General features: G+C 48.1%; 1 protein-coding gene and 1 long non-coding RNA gene across 5 annotated transcripts in view; one reads left to right on the plus strand and one right to left on the minus strand.

The window, feature by feature from the left end:
- GRIK4 (glutamate ionotropic receptor kainate type subunit 4) overlaps positions 1-22493 on the minus strand; it is a 341226-nt gene that overhangs the window by 197399 nt on the left and 121334 nt on the right. For all 4 annotated transcript variants that reach the window (XR_008311082.1, XM_053269826.1, XM_053269825.1 and 1 more), the window contains exon 3: positions 20688-20819. Coding sequence is in view for 3 of the 4 variants with exons in the window: in XM_053269826.1 (XP_053125801.1) it covers positions 20688-20769 (82 nt within the window). In the remaining variant the exon portion in view is untranslated. The remainder of the gene's footprint in view (positions 1-20687; positions 20820-22493) is intronic.
- Positions 9786-17768, plus strand: LOC128333816 (uncharacterized). Its single transcript, XR_008311083.1, has 3 exons — positions 9786-9867; positions 12145-12297; positions 17598-17768. It is a non-coding gene; the product is annotated as an uncharacterized LOC128333816 (long non-coding RNA).

The following is a 22493-nucleotide window of genomic DNA, read 5'->3' on the forward strand; positions in this document are numbered from 1 at the left end:
TTGTCTGAGCTGGATTTGGGACACAGCAGAAGTCTGGCAGGATCAGGACTGAGCAAGCAGGTGTCAGGCACTCAGAATCCCAGTAGCTCTGGCCAGCCAGGTGGCAGCAGATCAACAGGCAGACTGTCAGCCTCTCAGCACAAATGAATCATCCAATGACTTCCTTTGGCAACAAGTTGCTTTGGCCGAGGGTGGGGCAGGTAGCAGAACTGGGGGCTTCATATCCGAGAGTGGAACCCAACTCCCAGGCCGGAAGGATTAGAGGACTTGTGGGTGTCCCATCACCGAACCGCCTGCAGCTCCTTCCTTTGATCAGAAACTGCAGGTATCAGGAAACCAGTTGCCCAGTCCGCTGCAGGGCTCATGGTTTCAGACCTGCAGGACCCAATGGCATGGCTTGTCTGCGGACATGATGCAGGTTAAGGATGTTGTAGAACAGGACTGCATTACTCCAGTCCTCCTGCAGGTCTGGACTGGGCTCCAAACACCCCTATTGGCCACTGTGGCTAAGGATTATGGGTGCGTCAGTCTCAACAACAGAGAGAGGTCCAACATTGTGCAGCCTTGCTATAGAATAGATCAGGAGAGGCTGCAAACAGTCCACAAATCACTGTTAGGTGTAACCCCCAGCTATAGGCTTTATGGGTCTCCCAAGCAGTACCAGCACTTTCTCAGGTAGAGGGTGGCATTACCGGAGCCTACATGGAAAAAGACATTTGACAGTGGAATGCGAGAGGAGGTTTGGCATCTTTGCCCCTCTCCCATACTGGATACCAATAGCAAAAGAGTAAATCAGTGACTTGGGTGGACCCTAGAACAACTGCAAAGATTTCTGATATGCATATCCTAAGGAGCCTTCCCAGGGAAATTAAAGGTATCCAGTACTAAAGACATTCCTTGGCAGAGCAATCTCACCATTCCAGCACAAAACCTATTTCTGACTACTGGTTAAGCCTTGAGGACTAGAGCCTCATGATTAGATCAATCTTGAAGGATGAGCTTCACACCCATAATGAGCTCTACCTTTAAGCAATTCACCTTCAGCTGAATTCAGCTGTTCGGGGGTTCGCAGACCTTTTTGGTTTTTTTGGTTTTTTAAAATTTATTTATTTTTTTACCTTACCCCCTTTGGGGAAGTTGTTGCAGGCGGCAGGGAGGGGGTTCCGCAGAGGTTCCCCCTCCCCCTGCCGGCCTCCCTTGCAGCCCAAACCAGCCATTCGGCTGGCTCTTCTGCCCGTTCAGGCCTTCCCCCTCCGGCGCGGTGGCCATTTTGGAGGCTGCCACGCCTGTAATAGGCCTCTTTGTGACTCAGGCCATGCAGAGGCCAATAGCGCAGGTGTGGCAGCATCCAAAATGGCCGCCGCTCCGGAGAGGGGGAGCCTGAATGGGCTGAAGAGCCGGCCGAATGGCCAGTTTGGGCTGCAAGGGAGGCCGGTTGTGGAGGGGAGAGGGGGAACCCCCGCTGCCTCCAACAACTCCTCTGAAGGGGGTAAGGTAATTTTTTTAAAAAAATTTCATTTAAAAAAAAAAAAAAAGGTCCACGAACCCACGAACAGTCGGGGGGAGTTCGGTCTGGGGTCGGACCAAACAGGGGATGGTTGTGTTCAACCCTGAACCATTGAACCGAACAGGTTGAAGTCAAACACTTTCAACATCTAAACCTGTTTGTACATCCCTATAAGAATTTGCTGTTGCCTTCCAGAAAGTAGCTCAGGTACAAATGGGGAAAGCTGATGAAAATCGACGATTTAAATCAGGGCTTTCTTGCCGGCTGATTAGAAATCATGATTTAAATGGCTGGTTTAAATCACCTTGATTTAAATCCAATCCATCTTGTACTGTGAAATAGCATATGAGTGGGAAAGAAATCTCTTTTTGGGGCTGCACAGTACGGCTGTTGCAACCATAAGCCTCGTCTGTCAGGTTCCACCTGAGATTATCAACTGTCCAGGAAAAAGGAAAGTCTTGCCTGTTCTTGAACCTTTCAAGGGCTACTTGATGTGCAGACAGTAACAGGTGACGTTTTTGACAAAGGTCCCTCACTAAAGGCTCTTGAGTCAGTTTAGGAGTTGTGGGATATACAAGGATGGTTCTTTTTAGGGACTGGTGACTGTCAAAGAACAGGAAGCAGGGAGTAGGAATAAAATGGAGAATTTCCACAGTGGAGAGAAGAAAGCAGAGTGGTTCCCCCCAAGGATCTGTATTTGAACTGGTGCTTTTCAGTTTGTTCACAAATGATCTGGAGTTAAGGGTAAGCAGAGAGATACTGACGTTGGTAGATAAGACTAAGGATGTGCATAAACCGTCCACTTCCAGTCTGATGCTGACCGGGGTGTCAAAAGGGTACATTGCTGCCCCATGCCAGTGATGTTGTACACAGCGCCAGCGGGGGGAATGCGGTGTCGTGGGGGGGGGGAGAACACCCTCCCTGCTCCTTAATAGTAGTCCCCCCAGCTGCCGAACCAGCTGAATCGGTCCAGTGGTCCAGAAAAGGTCCACCAAACCAGTTTGTGCACATCCCTAGATAAAACAAAGCTATTTGGGCTGGTGAAACTCCAAATGGATTGCAAAGAGCTCCAAAAGGATCTCTCCAAACTGGGTGAGTGGGCAAGAGAAAAGTGATGTACATGGAGGCAAGAAACCCTCCAGTCTCACATATACACGGATAGGGTCTGAGCTGTTGGTGAACTAACCAGAAAACAAATTTTGGAGTCACCATGGGGTAGCTCAGTGAAAATATGGACACAGTGGAAATTCCATGGTTAGGATAATTAAAACTGCTAATATTATAATGCCTTTATACCAGAGGTGAGTCCCTGGATGTCGTTAGACTACAACTCCCATCACTCCTAGCCACAATGACCTTTGGTTATTATGGCAGGGGATAATGGGAGCTGTAGTCCCATCCAGAGACATTAGTTTTGGATGGTATAAAAATATGTCAGATAGACAGATAGATAGATAGATAGATAGATAGATAGTCAGTCAGTCTAGCATCTGGGGACTCAAGATCGCGAACCCCTACCTTAGATAAATCTATGGTACCGCCACATCTGGAAGACTGTGTGCCATTCAGGTTGTGTTACAACTCAAAATGTATATTCTAGAGCTGGAAAAGGGGCAGAAGGCAGCAACCATAACGGATGATGAAAATGACCTTACTTATCAGGCAATGCTAACGTCTGGATTTTCTTGGTTTGGAAAAAAGGCCGTCTGCATATGCTAACTCCAGGTCCAGAGGTTCATGCCTCCGAAAGCCAGTTGTGGAGGGGAAACAGCACACAGCATGTAGCCTGCAGCTTTATTCCCTGCAGCTGCTAAGATAAATATTAAACAGTTGGATGGCATTGGAGAGCAATTATTTTTATTGGGCATATCTTTAAATCAAAAGAAGAAGTACTACCTTCTCTGTTAAATGAGGGCAGGCAAACACAGAGTATACTCCTACAGGAGTAAGGCTGGCACAGGGATGCTTAGCAAGAGAAAGGGGGTGGGCAGAGAGGCATGCACGTGCACTGTTGTTTTCAATGGCGAAATGCTGAAGGGCATGCATGAGCTCTTGGGAAGAGAGACAGCCTGGGAATCTGACTTGGTTCCAAAAAGCACTGCATACGAGTGGCAAGGACTTGGAATGGAATCAAAGTTCAGTAGCCCCAGGGCAGAGGACGTCGTTTTAGCCCTGATTCAGTGAGCTTGGGAAGGGGGGGGGGGAAACAACCACCAATGAAATTATTATTTTCTATGCAGAAAATTTGGTTCCCCTCCAAAAACATCCCCACTCCACTATACATTCTCCCAAGTAACTCCCCCCCCCTCCAGTCCTTTATAGAGGAAAAAGCAGCCCTCTACCCATGGAGTTTAATAGAGGATCGTATTGTAATTTGTGATTAGTTTGCACCTTCACGTCTTTTGTATTAGCTTCAGGTTGCTTTTTAATCAGGCTTACTGATCGTATACGGTGTAGTTTAAGATTTAAGATTAAAAGATTAACCATCAACAATCTTTCTCTGCATGAGGAAGCAGGACACGTTAGGAGGAGGGGCCGGGGATTTCATCCACTCTTTGGGTCTGGAAAGGAAGGTGTTGGATTGCGGCTTCCCTCATATACAAAGAAAGACAACATATGTAGATTCAGCTAAAGGCTGATTCAGTAATAAATCAAGTTTCTCCTTCTCCTTTCCCCCCCTTTTCCTTTCTGACTCCACTCCCACTCTCTTTACAGGATCTCGCTTGGGACAAACATCCAAACAACAAAACACAAAAAACTTTTCAGGCCAAACTGAGTGATGGGGGGCAGGAGAGAGAGAGAGAGAGAGAGAGAGAGAGAGAGAGAGAGAGAGAGAGAGAGAGAGAGAGAGAGAGAGAGAGATTTAACATATTTCTATACCACCCAAAGCTTGCATCTCTGAATAGCCTCAAACAAGTGAGCGCTAGGTTTCATTTGAGCCAGAGATCTTTGGGGTACAGCCCTGGGACCTCCTTAGAGGGCATAGTTCTCAAATGTGAAAAATAAGGGTGTCTCTAAACATGTGCAGAGTACAAGTGAAGCTCTGCGAACAACACAAGCTGGTGACCCGAGGATCAACCGGAGAGAGATCTCTGACAGGGTCCCAGAGGGTGCTGCTGGAATGCATGCCCTGAGTGATGTGCAGCCACGCATGGTCCAAGAGGTGCAGCCTGTTATGCTCTGGGTGATGCTGCAGGGGATGCTGAGGGTGGCTGGGGAGCTTCTAGACGGCCTGCTCCTTTGCCGGCACCTCTGAAAACCTGGTCACCTCAAGTGGCTCCATGATCTGCTTGCAGGGGAAGAAATGCTCCCCAATGCTACCACCCTGTTCTCAGGCATTTCAACTGGTGGGCCATTTGGGATACTTTTGTGGGCAAGGGGGAAACTCCCTGAAGGTTGCAGCAGTGCGACTGCTGGTGGGTGTCCATTTTTAGCCAAATGTCACCCGCTCCCCCCTGTTGCAAATGTGCAGATTGTCCAAGTACCCCAACAAGGGTTTCTGGGTTGGAAAAACCATGGCAGCCCCCATGCAAAGCATTCCTGCAGCCCCCATGACCTTCATTCTCACACCTCTCCCTCAAAATTAAAGTGGGGGTGTCTGTGCTTTCCAGCCTCCATTTTGAACCTCTCCCCCAAACAAAGCAAATCAAAAGAATTTGAGCAGAGCATCCTAAGCGGAGAACATGGGCCTTGGTGCTTGCTGCTTCTGCAGTGGGGCCGTCCCTGTTTGCCCAACTGTGTCTGTTGTCCTGCGGGGCTTGCCTCGGCTGCCTCTTCCCTCCTCACATTAAACAGCCTCCAGCCTTTGTTGTTGGAGCTGTTGGTCTGAGAACAAGAAGAAGCCAACTTTTTGATTCAAAGGGCTGGCAAACAAAGGAGCAAATAACCAGCTTCATTTTCATTGGCTTAAGTAACTACCTTGCCCATTTAAAGGACTGATAAGCAAGAAAGACCCCTGCTGACCGCTCCAGGATCCAGGCAGCCCAGCTACTGGGTCATAAGGAACTAGGCTTAGTGGCATGACCCTGGGACATTGGAAGCTGCCTTGTTCTGAGTCGGACCCTTGGTCCATCTAGCTCTGGGTTGTCTACACTGACTGGCAGCAGATCGCCAAGGTTTCAGGCTCAGGGGTCTCTCCCAGCCCTACCTGGAGATGCTGCCAGCGCTCATATGTAGTCTCAAATTCACATGCAAACCAGGGCACACCCTGCTTAGCAAAGGGGACAATTCATGCTTGCTACCACAAGACCAGCTCTCTTCTCCTACCCTGGCCAAGTTTAAAAAATCAATACAGACCCATTAAAAATACAAACCTTGAAGAGTCCTACCAGATCATCAGACTAAACAACCATCAGCTCCAGCCTTCTGTTTCTTACAGATGCCTCCGAGAAGCCCAGAAGTCGGACAGGAGGGCAACAGCTGCTCTCCACCCCTCCCCTTCTGCTACCCCCATCAGCAACTAGTATTTGGAGATATACTGCACAGGAACATAGGAACATAGGAAGCTGCTATAGACTGAGTCAGACCACTGGTCTATCTAGCCCTCAGTATTGTCTTCACAGACTGGCAGCAGCTTCTCCAAGGCTGCAAGCAGGAATCTCTCTCAGCCCTATCTTGGAGAAGCCAGGGAGGTTCCACAGAGTCATTCTGACCAACAACCAGTGACAGACTTTCCTCTCTCCATAAATGAGGCTATCCCTGTTTTAAAGCCATGTAACCAGTTACCGTCTCCCTATCTTAGGGCAAAAAGATTTATTACATTCATTATGCATGGTATGAAGAAGTATGTGTGTATACACACAGGCACAGGCACAGAGACAGACACGCACACACGCACACACACACACACACCGCTCTCACTTTTCAGTGCCTGAGCACAACGGAGAGTTGCAGTTCTACAGTTCATCAGAGGTGCAAAAGCAACATTCCTCGCTCTGCCACGTCTGTGTGCTCCCCTCCTCTGCAGCTGGCCCTGTCGCCCTATCCTCGTGACAGGCTCGGTTTTCTACATTTCAACTTCCATAACATTCCGGGCCAGCAACACCATATGCTGTTGTTCATTCCAGCTGGCAAAACAGGATTCATCCACCACCACCAAGGGCCTCGTTTCTGTACATTATGCTAATTATGTGCAAATAGATTATGCAAATGACTCCTGCCCCTCCAACTTACACACGTTCCTAGCAGTGGCCTTAGATGCCGCACAACCCCTTTGCAGCAGCCCCAGAGAATTGTGGGATACTGGCACCCAAACCAATGGCTGGTCTCTGTCCTCATGAAAACACAGCCCAATATCTTCCTCCGGTTGACGTCACCCTACCCCAGAAGAGGCCGGCTCATTCCGTTAGGAATGCTTGCAGCAGATTAAACCTCAAGTTTATTAAATAAAGCAGTGCTTTAATAAGGGTAATCCACAGATAATTTCACTCATTTAAACCCTATTTCATCTCCACCAAGTAGACTTCTTTCCATTTAACTGTCTTAATTCTTTTTAGCACTTCCTGCTTCCCAAATTGGCTTCGATAGAGGAATTGACATTCAGCCATCATTTCCAGATAAAGTTCAATTTAGTCTCCCGAAACCCCCACAGCTTTTGGCGGTGGTGTGGGGGGGGGAGCACAGGCAGAATTCATAAAGCAGCAGTGTCCTTGGGAGGATTAGCCATTCCACCCCTGAAACCCTCCAGCTCGTAAGCAGCCACAGGCTGGCGGGAGGCTGGGCCACCAGCACACTGCTACAAACTGACCTCCACCCATAAGTGCCATGCTGCAATTGCACCCCCTTCCGATCCTGCTGCAAAGGAGTGCCTGGTTCCATCTCCAGATTTCTGGGGAGTTTGCTCAGAGACTGCAGCTCTAAGCGGTGTCTTCACTGTGCATGAGACCCAATGCACAAAGGACCAGGGATTAATTTAGAGCAGGATGGTGGGTAGCCTACCTGCATCCCGCCCTAGATTTTACAGGTGAAAACAGAGATGTGCTTGCAATACCCCTCTTGTAGAGACTCTATCCCAGACTGTGCTGCATGCTGTATTCGTTTGCTTGTTCTTCACAGATCTCCGAGAACTCCTTCTTCTGCATGATCCCCACGGCACGCTAAGGTCATCTGAGGAGGTCCGTCTCCAGTTACCACTCCCGGCAAAATGCACTCCCGGCAGAAATTCGTAATTCAAGATCATTGCTGTCCTTCAGGAGAGCCCTTAAAATCTATCTGTTTGGCCTGGACTTCCGGGGTTTAAAATGATTGAAAATTTGTTTTAAAATTGTTTTAAACGGTTGCCTTGGTTCTCCGGGGTTTTTTAGCTGTTGAATTGTTTAATTGGTTTTATTCTGTGTAAACTGCCCTGAGCCATTTTTGGAAGGGCAGTATAGAAATTGAATAAATAAATAAAAAATAAATAATTCTGTTTTTATAGTTTTGATTTTAACTGTTAATAACTGGTTTTAATTGCTTTTACCTTGTTGTAAACCGCCCTGAGCCACTTTGGAACAGCGGTATAAAAATAGAATGAATGAATGAATGAATGAATGAATGAATAAATAAATAAATAAATAAAGTATGTGTTTTCAAAAATTAAAGTTCCCGGAAGGTTGCTCCCTCAAGCGTCTCAGGAAGAACATCTCAGCAAAGGGGCGATCAGCAGCCTGCTCTCAATCACTGGCCAGAGGAGGAGTGCAATTGCAGGGAGCTTACTTTCTAACCCCCTCCCAGAAAGAGCTCTCGTTTGCAACAACTCTCCAGCATTTCTGAAGGGAAAGAGCCTCTGGCCATTGCCATCAGTCCCAGGATGGTGGGATGTGCTGGCTGGTGGGCAAGCATGGGCCTGTTTTCATTATATCACTGCAGCACCCTTGCACACCACCTTGGGGATCATTAGATGGGAAGGCAGGGGATACATCTTTTCAGTAAATCAATAGATAAATAAATACCTAAAATCAAATCAAATCAAATCAGCCAAGGTGACATGTGTTCTTTGACTTAAACACATTTTTGAAATGGTCCTACAGTGGCATCCACAGTTCAAAACAGACCTCAGCAGCTACAGTGCTGAAATGCCAGGCTGAGCACTAGACAAGAAGTTCATGAAGCGGGTGGTGACTAGGATGCTGTTTTGCTCCCTGTTAGGCACTTCCAGGGCTGCAGCCTGTTGCTCTTTATTTAAATCCGTGAAGATGTCAATGGCACCATGGCATTCAGCAGGGAGATTTAATCCGAGCTAGAGAAGAATTTCGGGGTTCCTCTTGCTTGCCTCTCCTCTCCTCAAGGTAACCATTACAGTGTCCCCAGTGCTCATTTCCAAACCTAAGCTCTGTGAATTTTGTCCGTTTTCTCACATGTGTGTTTTATTTCCTTGGGAAACACATGCTTTTAGGAGCATTAGCTACCAATCTCTCCTCCTCCTCCTCCTCCTCCTCCTCCTCTCCCAAATGCGTTTCAGCTTTTGCTGGAAACAGCAAAGGGCATCGCAAGAAAAATGTCTGAATGATGTGCCGTTATTTCCAGAAGAGGAGGGGGGCCTGCATGGAGCACCTTTCAGCATTCCAACGCCTTTTTCCAGCCTGCGGGGGAAACCATCTGCTCAAGTAAAAAGACAATTAAAAGGCTGACTTATAATGGAAGGGAAGCATTTGGTCACATCGGATTTCGGCATTGCTGCCAGCATCGCCTACAGCTCCAGCACAGCAGCATCAATCCTGTTGCCCTTACACATTAGTTGCCTCTGCATTATTTAAAGGATACTCTTGGCTCAAAAGCATCTGGGAGCCCTTTGGGAGAGGAGATGCTGCATGGAAATAAGAAGCTGACTGGCTTCTCCTCCTCCTCCTCCTCCTTCCACTGGATGTGGTGGAGACCTGGCTGCAGATTTGCAATGAGAAGTACATGGAAGGAAGTTGCTATCCCATGAGAAAGGCTTTGAGAGGGACTGGATGGAACTAAAGGTCGTTGCAGTGATGTAGACCTGGCTAAGAGAACACCAGCACTGTGGCCAAGCAGACATCTCTGGGAAACAACACCCTTCAGCTATCCATACTTTCAAAATACGGGTCCTGTTTTCTGTCCCTGGGAAAACAATAGTCATATTCTTATGACATAAGATTAGCCAGGATAAGTGAACACATGCAGAGGGATAATCTGTCTGTTCATTTGAAAGCCTGCATGATGTGTACTGCTGATGTGCACAGGACACAGTTGTGGCACATTGGACTCTCTCACCATGATTGGGAACCTTGAGTTTCCAACATTCTAGATTATGTGAAGATGGCCCTATGCTGTTAGTGGTCACTGTCTGGTCACCCGGAGGAACACTATTACCAGGAGAACCATCACCATTGTTAAACTGGTGGCACCAATGAAATAAGGTGAGCTGTGGGTGCCTCCTTTTGCTTTCACTCCCCAAAATTGGAGCAAGAAGTTATCCATTAAGGACTTTAGGAACATAGGAAGCTGCTTTATATTGAGCCAGACCACTGGTCCATCTAGCCTAGTATTGTCTACACAGACTGGCAGCGGCTTCTCCAAGGTTGCAGGCAGGAGTCTCTCTCAGCCCCTATCTTAGAGATGTCAGGGAGGGAACTGGGAAACCAAGCAGTCAGGTGCTCTTTCCAGATCAGCCCACTCCCCTAAGCAGAATATCTTACAGTGCTCAGACATGTAGCCTCCTGTTCAAATGCCAACCAGATGAGAGCTGTGGTGTGAAGTTTCTGTGAAAGGTGAAGGCCTCTCCAATTCATAGGTGGTTGCACTCATTTCTTTGTATGACTTTTTAAAACCTCAACAAAAGACAGGATTATCCTGATCTTAGCTTGCGTGATTACAACAGTTATTAACCATTTTTAAAATTATTCCGGTGCCTTTTCGAAAATCCAGTTCCATCAGCTGAATCAATGGCCTTTCAGGGCAGCAAATCCCACCACTTGACAATAGGAAGAGAAAGCACTGCTGTTACAAAAGGCCAATATGAAGGCCAAGCCGTAACCGAGAAACCAATCTTTAACTTCCATTCTTGGGACCAACATTTGCCGTTTCGTTAGAGCAATGACTGTGTGTTCCAGAGAACTCTTGCATTCCTCAGAAGTTTATTAGTGGTCCCTCAATGAGGTCAGCAAGGTGGCTATCTTTCCCTACCATTGCTGGTTTTCCTGCCCGGCCTTAGCAAGGGTCTGACTTTAGGTGGTCAGTGTCTGAACTGGAGGGTGGGATCTGGCAGTTAGTCCAAGGGGGACTGAAGTAGGTGTGGTTCAAGCAGGCCAGGGTTGATCTCCAAAGCAACACTTGGGGATCAGAGTGGCCGGAAGTAAGTATAGTGAAACAAGCAGAGGTCAAGATCCAAGGAAGCCATCAGGAGACAGTGGCTGGAATTTAAGCAATGTCCTTACAAAGGAATCCCCATATCATGTGATAAGAACCTAAGAACAGCCCTGCTGGATCAGGCCCAAGGAGGCCCATCTAGTCCAGCATCCCGTTTCGCACAGTGGCCCACCAGATGCCGCTGGAAGCCACAGGCAGGCGTTGAGGGCATGCCCTCTCTCCTGCTGTTACTCCCCTGCAACTGGTACTCAGAGGCATCCTGCCACTGAGGCTGGAGGTGGCCGATAGCCCTCCGACTAGTAGCCTATGACACACCTCTCCTCCATGAAGTTATCCAAGCCCCTCTTAAAGCCATCCAGGTTGTTGGCTGTCACCACATCTTGTGGCAGAGAATTCCACAAGTTGATTATGTGTTGTGTGAAAAAGTATTTCTGTTGGTTGGTCGTAGATTTCCTGGCAATCAGTTTCATGGGATGACCCCCTGGTTCTAGTGTTATGTCAAATTTGGTATGATAATAAGGGTGTTCCCAGCACGTCCCTATTTTCATCTGTTAAATGTTGGGGCATTTGGCTTACAGCTTGACTATTTTCACAGCTTTCCTCCCAGGGAGCTGATATATGCGAGGCTCCTACTCTAGAGCAGAGGGCGGGACTTGATCCTAGTCCTTAAATATCTCATCATTCCATGAAGAAATGATATCTTGGAATGCCCTCCAAACAGGCCGGCGGGTAGGGATGAGCAGACCAGCTAGAGGCGCCGGAGCCGAACATGCCCAATCCAGCTCAAATTCAGTTTGGATTCAAACTGAACCAGGCAACCTGGTTTGGTGAAAATCCCTACTGGGGGAAGTGCCCCCTCCCCATCATTTGCCACTGCCCTCTCAAGCAGTAACACCTGGATATAGATCGGATTCAAGAGACGAGGGAAAGTAGCAAGAGGGCATTTCTGGGTGACAGAAAGTCGAAGATGGACTGACATATTTGTGGGTGCTTTTATCGGGTTTATTCATGTGTCACACCAAACATAAATAAAAGATAACTCTCCCAGCATTGTCTCAAAATAAAATTAAGAAGGGCAAAGAGCTTACAAATGAGTGCAGTGTTTGTGCCGCACACTTCCCTTTCATGCACTGGTAACATAAATAAAAAGAATGAATTTATCCCCCCATCATGGGCTTGAGCTGGGTTTCTACAGGAGGAAAAAAGGGAAAATGTTTATAGTGTCACAACCAGGCAAATTTACCAAGACACGCATCAGCAAGGATTTTTATTTATACGAGGAAATGCCTCCCTTCAGCTGCCTCCTCTCATCAATTTTTCCCTTTCAGAATTCAAGCTGACGACAGTAAGAACTGGAAGCTTTAAGGAGAACAGCATGGATGAGAGCATGGATACTGGGAGACAGTTCGGATGTTGTTGAGGGAACCCATCTGGAAAGATCAGCTGAGAACCCATCCCCTGCAAACATTTCAGAGAGGAAAGTAAGGACACTGGCTGATAAACTAAATCACTCCTGAGTAGTCCTATAGAAACTAAGTGATCCTTTGGAGTAACTCCCAAGTAGTAGATTTGGAATGCCCTTTACTTGTAAAGGAGAATCCTCGCCAGATTCCCCTTTACAAGTATACCCGAGCTGGTCTGCGAGCCAGTTCTTTGAACCGGGGGACCGGGCCGGTTCAAACTCAGACTGCCCGAACCGGGTCGGCTCCCGCGAACTGGCTCACACATCCCTATCAATGCTGGTTTAACTGGAACTCCTTGAGAGGCATACATGGGTGTTTAAGGAAGGACAAAGACTCCTCTAGTCATGGGTAGCACCAAGGAGGGAGCTGGCAAACTGGGCCACTCCCGACCCATGGGAATTTTATTTGGCTGCATTTCTGCCTTTGGCGATTCATCTGCCTGCTTCCCAGGTTTTCTTTGCATAGCAGCTAGAAACTAGCTAACTTCATTTCAAAATGAAAATGGAGGGACTTGCAAAATTGCTCTGCTCCCAGTAAAAACCCTTTTGCACCCACTCACCCCTCTGTTTATTGTAGAAGACAAACAGCCCTGGGGATTTATTACTTGCTTATTAGCTTCCAACCGAGACCATGCTTTTTGACACTGACATCTCCTCAGAGCAGCTTTCAACAAACAAAGCAGCCAAACAATATCAGCCATGACTGGTCAAAACAATCCAGAATGTAACAAATCATCTGATTCAATATAAAATGAGAAAACACCAGAATTAGCAGGGTGGGGGGACCACTTTTAAAACAGCAGATCGCTGTTACAGTGTCTCTGAACAGGTGAGTTCTCAATGCGTGCCTAACATGGAAAAAGGGAGTCTGATGGACCTCCTCAAATTTCAGTGCCACCAGTGAAAAGACCCCATCTCTTGTACCCACCCAAAATATCTCTAACAGTGATGGGACAGAGAGGACAGCCTCTGCTGTCATTCATAAAGCTCAAACAGATTTATATTTGAGAAGGCTGTTTTTCAAAATATTCCCTCACCTTGTGCATTGATCCAAATGACCCCTTAAAGCAGAGGTAGGCAACCTTGATTCCCCAGCTGCTGTTGGACTACAACTGCCATCATCCCCAGCCACAATAAATTAGGGCCAGGGATGATGGGAGTTGTAGTCCAACAACAGCTGGAGAGCCAAGGTGGCTTACCCCTGCCTTCAAGCCACAATGTGTTTCCTTCGTCTCTCCTGCTCCCCGACACTCTGCCAGCAAAGACTTCTGTGACGGGCCTGGGCGCTTGCAAACATCAGATTTTGCCAGACGGTCTCCCCCTGCCGCCGCCTTGCTCTCCGTCTCCCCTCGTTTCCAGTGATTATATGTGCAGGCTGCTTGGGAAAGGGACCGTGAAGCCTGTGTGGGTGAGTGTTCAAAAGCAATTAAGGAATTTATGAACACAAACCCCACAGAGTTGCAAAGGGACTCGGTGTTCTGTGAGCAGCTAAGAATAGTTCCTCGGCTGGCAGAATCGAGCCCGTCTCCATAGTTCTGCTGGTGGAGATGGAAAAGGCGTTGCAGGGAGCAGGGCGCCACAGACTTCTGAAGTTCCCCGCCAGGTCGAGCTGCCGGGTGTTTTCCATCACCTTCCGCACTCAGGCCTCCTCACAGCCAGAGGTGGAGGCTGGAAGGGAGTGCTTTAAGGAGCGTGAGACCAGCACTCTGCTCTCTGTCCTCCTCGAGACACTTCTTTCTGCTAAGTTGCCTTCCCCAGTTACCAGCTTTCGAAAAGAAGCCAGGAATGGAGGGAGGGTGGCAACGAGGAGAAAAGCTGGCTGGGGCGGGCGGGCACAGTTTGCTCTGTACCCCCTACAAACCTAAGTGACTTTATGAGCATGCACAGCCCCTGTTGGCAACTGCTGCTAGTATAGAGGAATGGCTGCACGCTTGCTAATGGGGGAAAGAGTGGCTTTTGAAAGCAGTGGCTCTTATATTTATTTATTTCATTTCTTTATCATAGTTTCATGCCACCTGATATGTACGTCTCTGGGTGGTGTACAAAATTTAAAAATATTTACAAGTCAGCACAGATTAAAATAGCATAAAACAATTATTAAAACAAATTATTAAAATTAATTCTAATGAAAAGCCTGTGAGAACAGGAAAGTCTTGAGAGTCTTCCTGCAAACAAGCAGAGAAGGAGATGCTCTTATTTCAGCAGGGAGCATCTTCCATAGCCCCGGGGCAGCCACAGAGAAAGCCCGGTCCTGGGTTGCCAACAAACAAGCCGGTGGCAACCGTAACCGGACCTCTCTCCAGGGCACTTCCCAGACTAGACTCTACAACAGGGTCAGGACGAATCTCGGAAGTGTGCTTCCACACTTCCTGCATCATGACACCGCAATCCCTACGCGGGCAGCAGGGTGCCGTTCACATTTCCAATGCCTTGTTTCGAATTTAATCACTGCGATATAGAGCTAGGACGTTGTATATCCGGCGTGAAAAAGTCGTTGGTTTTTTTCGGGTTGTTAGTTGCTGCGAGACTGATCCCCCTGCTGTTTATGTTTTGAATGCGACTTGCCCGGATGGAGGCATTTTGCTGCTGATGAGCAGCTAGTCTGGAAGGCGCCCAGAAGATCGTAACAGGCAGCACGGTTTATGACAAAGGAGGCGCTCTCTTAAATAGCCTAGACCCAAACCATTAAGGGCTTTAGGTTATAACCAGCACTTTGTAATTCACCTGGAAACATATTGGCAGGCAGGGCAAGAGCAACGGGCCCTATTCGGCCCCAGCAACACACAGTGATTGTTGCTGGGGGCATATCTCTTGTGTTTCTCTTTAGATTGAGAGCCCCTTTGGGGCAGGGAACCATTTCCTTATACCATTTGCTGAACAAACTGCATTGAGAATTTTTTTTTTTAGTTGAAAGAGCGTGATGATGATGACGACGATGACATTCCATACAGCCTGGCCAGTGGGGGAAGGCACAGCCATGCTATTTAAGGTGGTCACACTTTCCCCTTGACTTGCTACAGTTTCTGCTTTTCATGATAAGCTCTTTAAAGCTAACTTGAAATGCTAAGTACAAGAAAAGCGAGGGTTTGGTGTTTTTTAAAAAAAGCCAAAACAGGCTAGCAATGGAAGCATTTCTCTTTCCAGACAGCCATTTCTTCCTGCCACAATTCATCTCAGGACAATCTTTTAATTGATGGATTGGTGAGGTTTTTGCATTTGTTGTTTTGTTGGTTTTATTCTCCTTTGAATTGTGGCACTGTATTGATTTTGCTTTTGGGATGCATATGTTTTACAAGATGGTTTTTAAGCAGACTGTTAGCCTCCTTGAATATAAATATATTGACAAACACACACAAACACACAGTCTAAACAGAAACAGAAGTGAGACCATGGAGAACTGTCACACACACCACTACTTATAATTTCTAAAAAGCACTTTGGATGCAACCTGGATGGCTTGAAGAGGGGTTTGGATAACTTCATGGTCTATCAACTTCTACTAGTCAGAGGTCTATAGGCCACCTCTAGCCTCAAAGACAGGTTCCCTTTGAGTACCAGTTGCAGGGGTGTAACAGCTGGAGAGAGGGCAGGCCCTCAGCTCCTGCCTGTAGGATTCCAGCGGCATCTGGTGGGCCACTGTGCGAAACAGGATGCTGGACTAGATGGGCCTTGGGTCTGATCCAGCAGGGCTGTTCTTATGTTCTTATGATGGTGGGAGTTGTAGTCAACAACGTCTAGGAATCCCTCTGACAGCCAGGGAATGCTGACTTTGAGTAGGTAAGAAGTGCCGTCCATTCAAATTACCCCAGGGGTCCAGCAATGCCTGCCCACCCACCCCTCCCCTCTAGCACCTCCTATGCTTGCAAGCCTAGTGACTTTTCTTTACAGGAGGATCTAAAGAGGGCAGATTCTACTTGGGGACACAGAAATCCATGTATGCGTGAAATGGGGCACAGCTGGTGCACATCGCTTGGGAGGTCTTGGCCCACCTTTGAAACGACCCAACGGGACCATTTTTGATCCCCTAAAATGTTCCTAGACAGCTCTGCAGGTTTCCATATGAGAAAAGACAGCCTGCTAATCACACACAAGTGTGTCTTAATGACCTACTTCTCCTCTGGTTCATCTGCTCTCAAGTCTTCTCCGATTCCCCCTCAGGCTAGGCGTAATGAGCTCTTCTCCCTTTGGAACAGGCAGGCCCTTGATCACACCAGTCCCCAAATAGGTGTGATCAGTAGCCAAGAGCTGTGCTAATCACCACCAGCCAGAGGAGAAGAGCGTGCTCACCTGCTCTCCTGGGGAGGTTGTTTTCCTAAAGAGAGAGCATATTTAAGAGAGCATCTTCTTCACTACAAGCCCCACCACCCATTGAGGTCATCTGAGGAGGTCCGTCTCCAGTTACTGCCAACTCGTTTGGTGGCTACACAGAGACGGGCCTTCTCGGTCGCTGCCCCCGAGATTGTGGAATGCGCTCCCTGCTGAGATACGATCCTCCCCATCTCTGGCAATTTTCAAAAAATACCTGAAACCCCATTTTTTTGCCCAAGCTTTCTCAGCTTCCTAATATTTTTGGGTTTTAATCTCTGGTTATTTTTAAATTGTTAAAGTGTTTTTAAGCTTTTGTATATGTTTTAAACTGGTTTTATGTTATTGTAAACCGCCCAGAGACGAAAGTTTGGGGCAGTATACAAATTTGATAGATAGATAGAGGGCAGTCCTGTTTTTAAATTGGAAGGGTTTCTTGGGGTGGAGGTGGGGGGTGGTAGGGGTGAGTGAAGCCACTTTGGGCAACCTGTTTGGGGCACAGTGCCAAAGGCCATGGTGTGTGTGCGCTGCCTCTTTAAAAACCAAGCTCAGGAGGCCTCAGAATGAGAAGGCTAGGTGAGAGAACTGGGGGAAACAATTTCAGTTTGGCAGCAGAAGCTCATGTGAGTGGTTGGGCCTGTGTGATCTCTCAGTGGCCTGAGCAGTCTTGAGCCCAGAAGGGTTAGAAACTAGAGACAGCCTACCATGAAGCAGCATAACCCCTAAGAAAGGGAGAATTAAATGTATTTGAACCTCATTCGAATGGAAACAAATATAGCATTATTTCATTAATGATATGGGAGGAGAGCTGGTCTTGTAGTAGCAAGCAGCAATTGTCCTCTTTGCTAAGCAGTGTCTGCCCTGGTTGCAGGAACCCCTGCATTTGATCAACAGCCTATGTTGATCAAATATATTCTACCCCGTATTTCTACATCTATATCCTTTACACCTCTCTAAATACATGCAATTATTCTCATCTACTGATCTGTACCAACCTTTACCTTTTTGCCACAGGTGGCTGACAGGCAGAAATGCCAGGTATCAAGAGTATCTCTGAGCATGCAGAAAATGCTCACCACTGAATACATTTCAAGAAGCTGCTTTACTGCTCCTACTGGAGGGGAGACAGAGTGCCCAAGTTGCACAGCATCATCTGATTTCCAGAGATAAAGCACCTTTTCCTTACTAAGTCAGCACTGCATCCATCCGTCACAGAGCAACTCGATTGCTAGGACATGTAGAGCGTGTCTCAACTACAAATGTGAGGCCGTTTGGAACCAGTTTAACTAACATCATATGAGGATCCTGAGAGTTCCTCTAGAACAGCACACTTCATTGTTCAGCCCTGGGAGCTCACGGAGGCTCCCCCATGCACCCTAAGCACAGTTCCCTAATTGTTTATCAGGCCGTGCAAAGTTTTGCCTGAAGCAGAATACTCAGCACAATCCTTTTGGCCCCATGTGGAGACTGATCCTTCCCAACATGTCGCGTGGTGCCCATTAGCCGGGGGGCTTCTTTAAGGGAAACGGAGCCCTCTTAAGCTGCTGCAGCCCTTCCCAGGGCTTTCCTCCAAGAGCTCTTAAGAGAAGGCACCATCTCCCTTAAAGGGCCTTCCTAGCACTGAGAAAGGTGCATACAGTGCAAAGGTCAGCACAGTGGGAAATTGCTCTTGCACTGATTTTTTTTTTTTTTGCCCAAGTGGTCCAGCCTTGTTGGATCAGGCCCAAGGCCTATCTAATCCAGCACCCTGTAGCCCACCAGATGCCCTGGGAGCCCACAGAACCAGGAGATGGAGGCATGCCCCCTTCTGCCATTGCTCCCCTGCAAGGGGTATTCAGAAACAGTCCCCAGAATCCCCTGCTGGGGAATGATGGTCACTAAACAGGTTGGAAACCAGTCTAGCCTTGCAATGCAGAGCTACCCCACACAATGCACACTGAATCCACGATCAAAGCTGGGCTCAACTGACTACAGCATCGAAGAGGGAGAGGTTTTGTGGAGTGGCCCCTGGGGACCGCAAGTGTGAAATTCAAACAAAAGACATCCCAAATATCTGGCTGGATTTGATCTTGAGGAAAGTTCTGTATTCATCCTCCCCACATTACAGGTTCAGGGTGTGCAGTTAGCCAAGAAAAAGATATCCTAATTACCCATTCACACGCCACAAACAGGAGTAGAAAACATTAGCCACTTTTCAGCTGCAAATAGGTAAGAAAGGGTTGCTGGTAGTTTCCAGGGACAGCCAGCAGGCAAGTTGTTTCTTTTACTCAACAGCAAAGCGAGGTGTCAATGCAACCAGAGAATGTTCACGGCAGGAATTTCCGGCTGCATTTGCTTCCTAATCTGCACCAGCAGCAAATAAACGGCAACAGCCCCCCTGATTTCGATGATGAAGAAGAAAAAGCAGCCACGGCTGCACAAACCCGCATCCCCTCACATATTAGGCACCGTGGAGATTATTAACAGTTTGGCGGCGGTGGCACTAAATGGAATTAAATGCAATCTATTTTTGAAGAAGAGTGTTTGCGGGTTGGGGGGTGGGGGAGAATCTTGCTTGCAACAACAAAACGCAGCCAAACAGACTCTTCCATAGGCGATGCTGGGGAAGCATTCCTCTCAAAAGTTACCCAAACTAATTATGCCTTTCTTTTGCAACTGTTCCCAAGGAGCCCCGAGCACAAATTTAGATACAAAAGACCCCCATAAGGTGGCATTATCAAGATGAAAAGTAAGCAAAGGCACACAGCCGCTTTTGATTTATGCTTTGGAAATGAAAGCAGTGCCTGGTGCACATGCTGGAGGCTTGCACAGCTCCAAAGGCCTTAGTGTGTCATCGGCACAGCAGACGTCTTTCTGTTTTAGAAGTCCTGTCCACCCATTCCCACCATGCATATACTTGATGCACAGAGCGTGGGGTGATTTAATTTGCTGCCCCACCCCTGGCATTCACACATGTCATGGAGAGTCTGAACATGATTCCTACCGGATGTGCATAGGCTCTTCCAGGTGACTGAGAACCCTGATCATGTGGGGTTCCTGAACATGTGGAAGAGCTCCTCTCCAAAGTGGAAGTTCTCCAAGTTTCTCCAAGGAGCAACTGAAGTGACCTCCAGATTTCAGAGAGGTTCCTCTCAAGGCAAAATTTCAGATAATTTCCTCAGATGGTTTCTCCACATCCCTAGGGGCAGAAGTCAGGGATAGTTCCAACGGGCATGAGCCCACACCAGAACATGCACGGGGGAAATGACTGAACAGCATAAAGCAGCCATGGCTGACACACAAAAAAAATCCTGTAAATCACAGTTGGGCAAAAGTGCTGCGAATGCCGTGTGTAGGAGAGGCCTAGCTGTCATCCACACAGCGCTACATTCCCCAGGAAGAGGGAATATCTCTATTAAAACCAGCTTAGAATACTTCATTTGACACAGCAGAACCTCATAAAAGGCAGCCAGATGTTGATGAAGGGTGGGCTATAACACCCATCATCCGCAGACACAATGGCCAAAGCCTAACCGAGTTGGAGAACCCCCAGACTAATCAGACAGGGTGTTTGCCCCAAGGGCCAAATCTGTTGAAGAAGCCAAGGCTGAGGATGAGGGGGTGGGAGGCAGCATCTTTTAGCTTCGCCTTAGCTCCCTGATGCCTCCACGGAAAGCTCGCTCTCCCCAGTCCCATCCCAGCACCACAGTAGCCAATCCCCTCCACCGCCCAAGCCTTGACTCCTCCATGTACATTGCCAGTTTCTGCATCCTTCTAGGCTGCTCCAGCATCCAGAACCAGGAGCTGCCACTCAACCCCAAAAAGCTTCTTCAGGTGTCTGTCATCAGGCTTTGGTATTAAGTTGTTGTGACTCAGCAGTATGCCTTTCATAGCCCTGGGGCACATATGTTCAGCCACAGTTTAGGGTTACATCAAAATCTCAACGAGAGTGGTGGGGCTAGCAAGGGACAGCAAAGTTGGATCTAGCTCACAGGTCACAAGCTGGGTCACTGGGGTTCGTGAACGGGGGTCCATGGTTTCTCCAGGTACCAATGTGCTAACAGTATGAGGATGACAATAAAACCCAGCACATGGGTGACATATTCCCCACTTGCCACCACTTACCAATTCTCAGAGAGTGCGGGCTGGCAGCGATCTTCATTAGCCACACCAGAAGGAGCACCAGAGGCGCCAAGATCCGGGGCATCTTCTATAAATCCTCATGGAGCCCTGCGGTGGTCTGGGCATGACATAACTCTGCAAGAGGAAAGAAGACGCTGCTATGAAACTCTGCAGTCGGCTACACACGCTTGCAAAACCACGAGATTCTGCATCAGGGCAACGATCATACAGAGCTAGCTGGGCATATGGAAAGGGGGGGAAAGAATAATTGTGTATCTCCATTCATGCTTGGTGATAAAGCCTCATTCATATCACTATTCATGCATTATAATTGCATTCTCATCACAAATCGCGGGATCGGGCTATTTTCCTTCCTCCAGTCAAACTCTGGGTCAATCTAGCTTAGTATTCTCTGCACTGGAAGCCTTTCAGGGTTCCAGCCTCTTTCCCAGCCCTGCCTGGAGATAAGGCCAGGGACGGAACCTGCGACATTCTACACACCAAGCAGATGCCCTGCCACTGAGATACGAGTCCCCATCCCTAAGAGCCATGGCCCTTTGAGTTTTGCTGAGCTTTTCCTTACTTGAATTCAGGCTGGCGGTATTTGCAAAAGAGCAACAAATAATCTCTCATGGGAGGCCAAAACCTTCAACCCAACTGGTGGTTCCTCCGACCCCCTGAACAAGAATGATTGGCATTTGGAGGGAGGTGCTTATTATCTCTTGCATGGCATCAGCAATATTAGCCCGGCTGATCCATAGCATGGGGTGGCTTGCCTACCATTATTATAAGCTATTTTCTTCCCTTATGGAGACGCAGCTGCAAAACTGAATAAAGATCATGTCCAAATTGGGGACAGAGATGTGAAGGAGGGAGACTGAGAGAGGAAGCCTTGAAAAATAAACTTGTCACATCCAGCAACCGGCAGCGTGGCGAGGATGAATTGTTTCCCTATATTACCCCCTCCAGGGATGTCGTACGGGATTTATCAGCCCTTATCCACGCTTTTAAGTCACATAAACAAATTACAGCTAATTCACACTTCCTGGATACACGAGAGCGTACCAAGCAAAAGAGATGTCAAACTCCACTGTTTATTTCCATCCCCACCACCTAACAGGCGTGATAAAATCACATCATTGTACATTTTGCATTTTAAATAGCTGTAAGTTACTAGAGCTCTGGAAGAGCCCTCCGGAGAAATGTCGCCAGTTCCAGCAAAACTCCTTCTGGCTTCCCTGGAAAGCCTGCAGGTGTTTCGCTCGTGGAGGAACCTCCAAGGCCACGGCACACTGTGTCGGGGAGGGGAAGAAAGAAGCAGCACCAGGGCTGGGAGGCTGCCTAGGAGTGGGCAGCCCAAGCTCGGTGTGGCTGGTGGACAAGTCAGATCCTGGGATGGGGAAGCCATGGCAGAGAAGGAGCAGACAGTACAGTGCTGATGTGCATGCAGGAGTCTCAAATATGGATTCCCAGCAATCAAGCTGCGCCTTCTCCTGCACCAACAGCACCCTGTTTCTGCTGTGAGTGTGACCAACGGAACTCTGTGTCCCAACAGCACCATCGAGGTTGCAGTACCGGTCTGCCTGTGGACCCAGTCAGCTGACTCCAAGGGCCAATCCCTGTCCACCAGGCAGTGGCGTGGCTGCCACTTGGCAAGGGGGGACACTGAGCCACCAGGGTCTGGGGGTTGCCATGGCGACACCTCCCATCCAGGGCGGTGTCCAAGGAGGGCACTGCCTCTCCTTCTCCCACACCCTGCCAGCGAATGAGGTGTTTGCACGCGGCATGGTCCTCAGAGTGAGGGAGAAA

The sequence above is a fragment of the Hemicordylus capensis genome, chromosome 8, assembly GCF_027244095.1.
Source record: "Hemicordylus capensis ecotype Gifberg chromosome 8, rHemCap1.1.pri, whole genome shotgun sequence".
Taxonomy (NCBI): domain Eukaryota; kingdom Metazoa; phylum Chordata; class Lepidosauria; order Squamata; family Cordylidae; genus Hemicordylus; species Hemicordylus capensis.